Below are 11,062 nucleotides of genomic sequence, written 5' to 3'. Positions count from 1 at the left end.
CACACCAAGTGTTTAAAAAAATCTATATATCCACTGATAGTACATCTCAATTCAGATGCTAAATTTTCATCAGGAATACTTGGTCTGTATTTATATTTCTTAGAATATACAGTGAAAAAGTAGATTCACAAACCCAAGTTGTTCCAAACATACATTTCTAAGTTTGCCAGTAACTGAATCAAATACCAATTCTTAATTCAATTTTCTTAGTCATACTAGCCACATCTCAGATGCTCAGAAGACACGAGGCTAGTGCTACTGTCCTGCATAGCACAACTCTGAATGATCTGTTTTTATATGCTTTATGGTATGACTACACATAATCCTTCCATTAGTAACTAAAGGATTGATAAACATTTCTTCCAGGCCTGCCTTAAGCACTCAGGCTATTCTTACAGCAGTGTTTAACTCTGAGGCAAGGAGTCATGAACTCTCCCATCAGAAAACATGACCACACCTTATTCATATCTTTGTAGAGCTAAGCAAAATGCTTTGGATCAGAAATTGCTTTGAATTATTTGTTTTCATTGTAATCTTTCCTCTAGGCCCTTGTGTGTTTTGATGCAGTTCCTTTGAATTGGCTAAATAAATCATTTTGTTTGCTCGCAAAATTCCCAAAGGAGAAACTTTAAATCCATATACATGAGATTCCTGCTATGTTTAGCCATACATTTGCCAGAGACTTGTGGGATCATTTATTTCCTCTTAAAGCCACAGTGCAGCCTGCAGGATGGTTTTCAGCTAACCTTGTGACATCGAGATGAGGCAGTAGAATTTAGAATTTGGAACAGGGGTGGGTACTGGTCTTTACAGTTAATACAACTTAGAGTAGCCACGCCATATGTGTTTAGTTTCTTTTTCAGCCGGTGAATTGAACTAAGTCAGTTGTATGTCAAGCAGTTCCTGTAAAAACCTATATGGCTAAGGTAAGTGATGATAATTAGAATTTTTTGACCTGCTGAAAACCGTGAGAGAAAATGAAACCCCCTGGCCCTCCCACCCAACCCTTGTGAGCTACCTTTGTGAGGCATTTTGCTAGTGTAGGTGATGGACATCTAGCCTAATGTTTAACATTTGGGGTCGGGGGTGGGGGGGAGAGAATGATGTAATAGGTGTACGTTATTGTCTAGGAGAACTGGAAAATTAATGAAACGAAGCAAGGTGTTTTAGTGAAAACCTGGCACTCAAGCCCAGTATTGATCTGTTCCTGTGTTTCTTAATAAATCCTGGGATGCATTTATATACACATGCATATTAAGTACATGTCTGTCCGGTGATGGGAATGGCCAGAAATATTACTTCTTGGTTAACCTCAATTTAAACAGCTGCTTTCTCCACCACATTTCTAACTGCCACGTTCTTCCTAACTGAAAGCTTGCCTGGTCGGTGGCAGTTTTGCCTGGTGGTAAGCATTTTCATGTTTTCTGTTTCTCTTTCTGATCATTATCAGCAATGATGCTTCCATGAACTTGAACATGGGGGGTAGTTTTAGACACTTGACCCCTCAGTGCGCCTCGCTCTGCCCCACACCCCTCTGTACATATTGTTCAGGGTTTATGAAAAGAAGAAACACAAAAGTAGGCCCTGTTCACGGCCCACTTCTCCCAGGTCACAAGTACATCTGAGAACAGCACTGCTGTCTTCACAGGGGACCCAGGATTTACTGTCTTCTTTCCAAAAATGAGTTGATTTTTTTTAAATTGAAGTTTAATTTACATATAACATTAGTTTCAGTTGTGCAACCTAATGACATTTGTGTACCCAGCGAAGTGATCGCCATGATAAGTCTAGTTACCATCCATTACCATACATACAGAATTCTTTTTCTTGTGATGAGAACTTTTAAGATCTACTCTCTTAGCAACTTTCAAATATGCAGTACAGTATTAACTATAGTTACCATGCTGTACATTACACCCCCGTGGCTTATTTGTTTTATACCCGGAAATTTGCAGTTTCTGACTCCCTTTAGCCATTTCATTCACCCCCATCCTCTGCCTCCAGCAACCACCAGTCTGTTCTCTGTGTCCGTGAGCTTGGCTTTTTGTTTTTTTCGGTTTTTTTAGATTCCACTTTTAAGAAAGATATATGGTATTTGTCTTTGTCTGATTTATTTCACTTAGCATAATGCCCTCAGGGTCCATCCATGTTGAAAATGACAAGATTTCCTTCTTTTTGTGGCTGTGTCATATTCCGTTATATATATGAATCACATCTTCTTTATCCATTCTTCCATATCTTGGCTACTGTAAGTAACGCTGCAGTGAACATGGGGGTACATGTACCTTTTCTAGTTGGCATTTTTGATTTCTTTGGATAAATACCCAGAAGTGGAATTCCTGGATCATATAGTAATTCTATTTTTAATTTTTTGAGGAACCTCCATATTGGTTTCCATAGTGGCTGCACCAATTTACATTACCACTGACAGCGTACGAGGGTTCCAAGTTCTCCACGTTCTCTCCAACACTTGTTATTTCCTGTCCTTTTGATGACAGTCATTCCAACAGGTGTGAGATGATATCCCATCGTGGTTTTGATTTGCATTTCCTTGATGATTAGGATGTTGAGCATTTTTTCATGATTTATAAAAATCATCTTTACCTTGGAAAGAAGAGGCTTTATATCTCTGCTTCCAGTTATAATCTACAGAAGTTTAAAGGGATGTGTGAACCACATAAACATACCATCTTTAAAAATTTTTTTTAAACTGGGCTGCTCAGAATTTTTAATTGCTACCTAACAGTTCATCGCGTTAACCTACATCGCTGTTAAACCCTTCCTCAGTTGTTGGCTGGCTGCACTATCTCACTATTAAGAATGACGAGGCTATAAGCGTGTTTTTGTTTAGCTCAACCAGCACTGATCTGTATCCAAGTAGCTTCTCTCCCTGTTTTAAACGGTCCCCCTGGGCATTACTTTCAGAAGTCAGATCACTGAGTCAAAGGGATGATCATTTTTATGTCTCTTGACGGGTCTTGCCAGGAAACCCATCTTAATGTGGGCCCTGGAGGTCATGCTAAACTCCCTGGTGGCGGCTGCAGGTGGTTTGCAAGCGATGCCGCTCCAGGATGAAGAGCCACCATGAGGTTTCAGTCTCCCGTGTGACCCTCCTTGGTGGCAGGCAGTGAAGCTTCATCGTGTGCAGTGGCCCCCACTCTGCTTCCTCTCAGATCACTTCTCTCTCCAGCTCAGCCCTTCTCTCTTCCTCTCATCTGCTTAGAGAATGCAAGCATCTGTCCAGAACATGCTCTATATCCTGAGCAATAGAAAGCACAGTGTCTTAATTTTCCTAGTCTCATCTCTGCTTCGGCGCACTGAGTGAGGGCTCCTTCTCATGCCTGTCCTAGCCGACAGCTGGGCTTGCTCACAGGCCACAGGCATGCACTTACATCTGCACTGCTTTCCGTCTTTAGCAAAGCATTTCTGATTAAAACTACAGAGAGCCATAAACTAGAGATAATAGCAAGAAAGCCAGGACCAGATGACCTGAGAGAGCTACGTTTAATTTTGTTTTTAAGTATATAGCTGTATTTTTTTTTTAAGATTTTATTTATTTGAAAGAGAGACAACATGCGCAACTGGGGTGGGGGCGAGAAGCAGGCTCCCCGCTGAGCAGGGAGCGTGACTTGGGGCTCGATCCTGGGACCCTAGGATCATAACCTGAGCCGAAGGCGGACACTTCCCCGACTGAGCCACCGAGACACCCCCAGCTGTATGTATTTTAAAAAAATATATTCTTGGGTCAGTGCCAGTAATGGGGAGGAAGGATGCCCTTTTCTCTTCTAAATCTATGCCCCATTTCACCCCTCAGCTTCCTTCTGACTACATGTACTTGCTTTCCCAAAGCCTGTTCAGAATTTCCCCACTTTTCACCCCTGTTCTGCTTGTGCTACACCGCACCCCTGGCGGTTTGCTGTGTCTGTGCTTTTTAAGTACCCTTCTGGGTGCACCAAAGACTGGGAGTCCCTTTTCACTGTAGGCAGAAATCAGGGTGCTGTGGGTGCAGCTCCTCTCCTTGACTAATCCCTACAGCAGCTGGGTTGCTCACACTCCTTCCACGGCACTGCCAGCCCCTGGGAGGAGCACCCTAGGATACAGATGCTACCTGTGCTTGCAGTCCTCCCGTGGCTTCCCGTCGCCTGCAGGAGGAAGTCCAGGATGATCGTTTCACAGCCGGGCCCTCTCTGCCCCTCCTGCGCCACACTAACCCACAGCATGCTCTGTTTGTTTCTCGTTCCCCAAACTTGCCAGGCAGTTCAGAGCCTCCACCCTGAGCAGGTGCCCGCCACCTGGAATGCTCTTCCTCTCCTTGTTCGCTAGTCTAACTTGTTTCTGGGGCAGCTTCTGTCATTTCCATTGCAAACTTTCTTCGACCACTCCAAATAATTTCCTTTTTCTATTTAACAGTCACTGAGCTAGGCATTGCGCCAACCCTGTACATGCAACATCTCACTTAATCCTCACAGTCCGGGGAGGTGGGGCTAGAGCCCTTGAGATCATCATGCAGATCAAGTGCCAAGCTCAAGGTCACGGTGCCTGGGCTCTTAGCTGCTCAAGGTCATGAAATTTGAGATCATCACACAGATCGAGTGCCAAGCTCAAGGTCACGGTGCCTGGGCTCTTAGCTGCCCAGCCACACTGCCTTCTCTGGGCTTCCATTCTGCCTTGCAGAGAGCACTCTGATTTGTCATTGTAGCTTTGTGTGTGTGTTTCTCCCCTTGGATCTGTCCTCGGGGACAGAGCAGCCAGGCAGCAAATCAAATGAAGAAGGCACTGGGCCTGTGGTCATCTTCTATATGCTTTATAAACTCACACAATCTTTTCATTTCTTTGTGGGAGGTGTTTCTTGAAACTTCACGTATGGCCATCTGCATGGGTCTGTTAGGCTATTCATGGGACTTTGATGCCGCAAATGTTTTTCAGTTTCTAGAATGTAGTAGCACTGTATTTAATAATATGGACATTATAAAAGGGAGAGAAGATACGGCCCCAGCCATCCAGTTGCAGAGATGAGATTTACCACCTGGGTCACAACAGTGATTAAAGGCAATACATTTGAATATTTGATCATACACACATGCAAATTCTTTGGCATGACATACAAGGCCTTTGCGATCTGATTTGAGACCACTTTTCCAACTTCATCTACTACTGTCCCAGAGACCCCAGTCATACTGATGTTTTTGCAGTTCTCTGAGCCCACCACGCTTTAAGTGCCTCTACTCTCTTTTACATCGTGTTCCTTTTGCCTAGAATGGGAACTTCTGCTCATCTTTCATAACCATCTTCAGCGCTGCTTCTGTTAGACCTTTTTCTTTGGGTTTTCATGGACCTTGTACATTTTTCTGTAGTGTGACCCTTATCATATTGTCTATAAGTCAGCTTTATAAGTCTGATCTGCCTGTTAAATGTTGAGCTGCTTGAGAGCAAGGCCCATGTCTCAGTGATGGAAAAATGAATGACAGAATTAGAATTGGATAAATAGAAAAGGTAGGATGATGTTCCAACATGGCTGGTGGTCAATCAGGAATCACACTTGACTGCAAGGATGGAGATCTAAACAAAGGGGCTCATTCTCTCCTGTGAAACAAGTTTAGAGGTAGGTGGCCAAGTGCTGGTGTGGGGGTGCCACTGTGTTATCAGGAGCCCAGGCCCTGTCACTCTGCTCAGCCACCTTCAATGCATGGCTTCCTTCTCCAAGATGACTTCATGGCTCTAAATGGCTGCTGGAGCTGCAGCCATTTCATCCATTACAAACAAGAGGAAAGACCAGGGCTGTGAGGAAAGAACAAGTGTTCTGTCGGTGAAGATGGCTTCCTTTAAAAACATGTCTCAGGGCCGCACCTAGCAGCTCCACTTTCATCTCATGGGCCAGGATTTAGTCACACGGGCACCTCTAGCTGAATTTTGAAGAGAGAACTATATGGCAGTAAATATAGGTCGGGGCCCATCGGTGGTGCAGTTGGTTAAGTGTCCAACTCTTGGTTTTGGCTCAGGTCACGATCTCAGGATCATGGGATCAAGCCCCACGTCCAGCTCTGTGCCCAGTGTGGAGTCAGCTTGAGTTTCTCTCTCCCTTTCCCTCTGCCCCACTTCCCCCCACTCTCTAAAATAAATAAACCTTTAAAAATACAGGTAAATATTAATTATAAATATAACAAATATTTATGTTGATTATATTATATAATTAAATGTAAATATAAATATATGATAATAACTATTTAATTTTAAATGACATTTCTTTAAAAAAAAACAGTTTTTAGATCCAAATAGACTCTTCTCCAAAGAAGGTATAAACTGGTCCATAATCATGTGAAATGGTGCTCACCATCATTAGTCACTGGGGAAACGCAAATCAAAGTCACAATGAGCTACCACTTCACACCCTCTAGAATGACTCTAGAATCAAAAAGACATAATAACAAGTGTTCACAAGGACGTCGAGGAATTAGAAGCCACTTTGGAAACCATCTGACAGTCCCTCAAAATGTTAAACACAGAGTTACCATATGACTCAGCTATTCCATTCCTAGGCGTCCATCCAAGAGAATCGTGCTGAAGACGTCTGTCCGCATAAGAACTTGGACATGAATGTTCACAGTATTACTATTCATAATAGCCCCAAAGTGGGAGCAACCAAAATGTCCATCAAATAATGAATGGATCAACAAATTGTGGTATATCCACATAATGAGATATTATTCTGCCATAAAAATGAATGATGTAACTGATACATGCTCAACATGGATGAACCTTGGAAATACGCTGTGTGAAAGAAGCCAGTCACAAAAGACAACATAGTGTATGATTTCATTTATATGGAATGCCCAGAACAGGCAAATCTATAGAGACAGAAACTAGATTAATGAGTGCCTAGGAGTGAGGGGGAATGTGGAGTGACTGCTAATGAATTTCTTTTGGGGGTGATAAAAATGTTCTAAAATTAGATGGTGGTGTCGGTTGCACAACTTTGAATATACTAAAAACCATTGTACCCTTTAAAAGGGGCCTATTGTGTGATATGTGAATTATATCTCAATAAACCTGCTTTAAAAAGCTTTTATCTGTTTGTAAGACATATCTTCAAAATTAACCTCAAAAGAAATGAGCTGGTAGGGGGTGGGATGGGGAGAATTTCCACAGACCAGTTAAGATTTCAAGGACTGTATTTGTCTTCTCTTCGTTTGAGCCCTGGCTTTAAAAAAAAAATCTGCCCTTCTTGGTCAGGGTCAGATCCCTCTGGCTGGTCGCCCAGATGACTGAGATTCTGAGTGGTTTCTTTGTTCTGCACACTTATCATTTAAAAAACGAAGTATTTTTCTGAGTCTCCAAAGCTGAGGAATAGAGATGCCAGGGGGTCAGCAAATAGACATAGGAAGCCACTTATCTGGAAACCAGGATGTCAGAGGGTTTGCTCTGTGGACTGTTGTTCCTTGGAGATTTTGTTGCTGATAGATGGGCAGAGGCAGCTCCAGGCCTGTGAGGAAATCAGACTGTGTTTGGAAAGCTTCTGTGCCGGGAGTCTGCACGCAGGCAACTCCCGCCTAACCAGGAGCTCTGTCTCCTCATCAGGGAAATGGGAGAGATGATAATCTCACCCATGGTGGTCACACCGGATCGTGCCTGTGAACGTGCTCTGTAAATGGGGGTGGTACACAGTTTGAAAGGTGAAAGAATGAGGATTGTCTGGCTGGAGAAGAGCACCACGGACATGGTGGGGAGTGGTTGTCAGGATGGAAGGGAGAACTGACGGTCGGAAGGCTGTGGTAACAAGGATTTCAGAGGCCCTGGCCAGCTGTCTTTCCTCTGCTCTAAAGACCGACACTACTAGGCCCTCTAGCACATTCCTAGTTTGCTTTTGGGGCCATTTAAGTCAGACGACAGGGGCAACTGGCCTACAGTGCATGGAAATACCAGCAAAGGTGATTCTCTTGGGTCTACCTTTCCTACATGTTCTGGATTCTTTTTTTTTTTTTTAAGATTTTATTTATTTGAGAGAGAGAGAGAATGTGCACACAGGCATGAGTGAAGGAGGAGCAGAGGCAAAGGGACAAGCAGACTTTGCTCTGAGAGTGGAGCCCGACACAGGGCTCAATCACAGAACCCTGAGATCATGACCTGAGTCGAAACTGAGTTGGACACTTAACGGACTGAGCCAGCCAGGCGCCCTGTGTTCTGGATTCTTGAGCATCTTTGCAGAGGCTCGTGTTCTCACAAAGCCCTTCAGGAGTTAAAAGAAATAAGTCAACATTTTTGTGTAATGCAAGATCAAGAAGTGACCTTACATTTTTGTCAGTGTATTTTAGATTGATATATTACTGAAGAATGTCCTTATGGGGTTCATTTTGATTAGATAAATGAAACTTCAGGTCTGATAACAAAACCCTAGAAGTCTGTGGATTTTTCCAGCCATTTTTATGCTTATCAGATTGCTCTTCACACTCCCTCTCTTCAAACAGTGGTCTATTTTTGATATATATTAAGAAGACAAGAATAAAACACAGTTTAGAAACATGTCAGGGTAAAAACCACCATAGCACCTAATGGTGTTCAGCTGACCCAGACGTGAGTACGCTAACCTGCTAACCCCCATATGTCTACCTGATGAGCACTCGGAGCCCTCCAGACGTTCTATCAAAGTGGGAATATATTCATTGTATAGTTCATTGATTTTAAGGTATGGGGTTTTTTTTCCATTTTAACATCTCTTAAATTGTGACATGTCTTGTAGTCAATGGCATCTTGCATTGATTGTTTCTTTCTTGTAAGTTGCTGCATCTTACAATTACATCAAACCTTGATTTGATGAAATGTGGCAAATATTAGTCATTGAGTTGAGAAAATTTATTCTCCTCATTCTTTTCTGTCTGCCCTTGGATGTACATGCTGAATAATTGCATGCCCATCCTTCATCGCCACCAGGAACTGCCACATCACCTTCCTCCAGAGAGCCAGTAACATCTTTTTGTGTTTGCAGGTTTTTATTCATAGACCACAAACAGATCTTCCACCCCCAGGTCTCTAACTATAAAAGGTACAGTGGAACCTTTCTCCCTTCCCCATCCTTTCCGTTCCTCCAACACCCCAGTGTTCCTCCAAGAGGTACTCAGTTTGTATGACTGAGTCCCTGGAACCATTTCTGGAATCTGGTCATCCCCAAGGCCCTTCCCAAAGTAACCCAATGTGGGTTCATCTGATGCTGTCTCTGGGACGAAAAGGGAGGAGGGACGTCCCTTTGCCCTCCTGTGTGAGGAGTGATCAGTTATTTCCTTATGCTTCCTGGATAGGACCCACTGGATCAATGACCTGTAAAGGCCATTTCAGCACTTCCATTCTGTCTGTCTCCAAGGCTTCACGTTAGGTACGATCTCTCACTCTTGTTCACCTCTCAGGGGGCTCTGACTTTCTACAGCTACAGGTCCATCTGATCTGAGATGGACAGTATTACCTAGCAGGATGCATACTGTAGCAACATGACCGACATCAAGAGCAACCGAGAATTGTACCAGCAGTACACAGCCTCGGCGCCCAGGCTGCTAGCCCGCATCTCCAAACTGCTCATCAGTTGCCGGACCGCAGGCATTCCTGTACCTAAGGGCATCAGGAACATCTTTGAGTTCACTTGGGAGGAGCTCACTGCTGACCCCATGTTGCCTACCCCGTCTGACATCATGGGCCTGGAGATCAGCATTGGACCCCCACCTGTGGTGCTCATGGAATTAGCCCCTGCACAGGCCCCTGTCCAGAAGAAGCCACCACCACCACCAGTACCACCACCACAGTTGCTGCCCACATCCACTGGGTCAGCCAAGTTCACCCAGTCTTCCACCCATGGCTATCTAGCACACCCTGGCCAGGAGACCCTGCACAGATTCCAGCGGCAGTCCATCCACCTGCTGACAGAGCTGCTTACCCTGAAGATGAAGGCCATGGTGGAGTCCGTGTCTGGTAAGGCTGGCTTGCCAGATTCTTCTCCATTTTTTTCTGAGCCCGGAAGGATCTGCCCAGACTGATGTGTGTGTGCACCACAGCCACCCCAGACAGGTATATAAGGATATGCTGGGGATAGGTGGCAGCCATGGGTCTGCTGTAGGAATTGAACCCCTTCCCACAACCCCCACAAGAGTCATCCTCTCACCCCTCTCTGTTCTCCAGTTTTTCCTTCCATTTTCCCAATGTTGCTGAGTCCAGACTGGAAGGTAGGCTGTGGAGAACAGTGTGAGGCCAGAGGTACTGAAGGGTGGAGTTTGAAAAAATGATGCAGAGGTGGGAGAGAGGCACCACCCAGGAGGAGAGGGTAAATTGAGAGGACTGATTAGTAGTTAGCAAGCTGACCATTCATGGTAAGGGTGTAACCCCAAGATTAAGGAGGGTAGATAAAGCCATACCAGTAATTGAGCCTTCTAGATGCTTCTAGAGCCTTCTAGATGTTATTTTACATACTAATGGCATCAGTACCCTGGCCTATGGGTAGGAAGAGAGAAGGGTAAGGGGGGCAGAGAGCAAAATGCCACCTGATAGGTCTTGAGAACTCAAGACGCTTCCATTAGGAAGATCCTCATACTTGCTTACCTTAGGAGTAGATCTTCCCTCTACCCTTATTTCCTGGGCCATTTACAGAGGTCCTTTCCTGGAAGTATTAGCCCGCCCCATGCTGGGAGGAAAATGAGTTGCTTCAATGATTCTTTTAGTAGGTGCCAATCCCCTGGACATCACAAGGCGCTTCGTGGAGGCCAGCCAGCTCCTCCACCTCAATGCCAAGGAGATGGCTTTTGACTACCTGATCGGCACAATGGGGAGAAGCAGCCAGGGTGTCAGACAGATAGGGAAAGGTGGGTACCCAAGCTTCAGCCCTTAGGCGGAAGTTCAAATAGTTCCAATAAGAATGCAAGATAAAAAGGTCAAATCCCCAGTTTAAACATTTGACATCTCCAAGAGTTGAGGTGGAGTCTCAAACAGAGATTCTAGAGCAACAGAGGTTCTCAGATGTTGCGGGTGAGTATTATAAAGTGGTACAGTGCCCCTGGAGAGCAGTCTAAGGGTATCTGCAAGGTGGGAG

General features: G+C 44.5%; 1 protein-coding gene across 4 annotated transcripts in view; it reads left to right on the top strand.

The window, feature by feature from the left end:
* The first annotated feature begins 16 nt into the window (after nucleotides 1–16).
* Nucleotides 17–11,062, top strand: part of C4H3orf20 (chromosome 4 C3orf20 homolog) — a 96,857-nt gene continuing 85,811 nt past the window's right edge. For all 4 annotated transcript variants that reach the window (XM_002920692.4, XM_034658818.1, XM_034658819.1 and 1 more), the window contains exons 1-4: nucleotides 17–926; nucleotides 8,981–9,037; nucleotides 9,396–9,951; nucleotides 10,695–10,835. In XM_002920692.4, coding sequence (XP_002920738.2) covers nucleotides 9,477–9,951; nucleotides 10,695–10,835 — 616 coding nt within the window. In that variant the 5' untranslated portion in view covers nucleotides 17–926; nucleotides 8,981–9,037; nucleotides 9,396–9,476. The remainder of the gene's footprint in view (nucleotides 927–8,980; nucleotides 9,038–9,395; nucleotides 9,952–10,694; nucleotides 10,836–11,062) is intronic.

The sequence above is a fragment of the Ailuropoda melanoleuca genome, chromosome 4 (genome assembly GCF_002007445.2).
Source record: "Ailuropoda melanoleuca isolate Jingjing chromosome 4, ASM200744v2, whole genome shotgun sequence".
Taxonomy (NCBI): domain Eukaryota; kingdom Metazoa; phylum Chordata; class Mammalia; order Carnivora; family Ursidae; genus Ailuropoda; species Ailuropoda melanoleuca.
The sequence above is the reverse complement of the archived record's forward strand: the minus strand, read 5'-3'. Positions and strand labels throughout refer to the sequence as shown.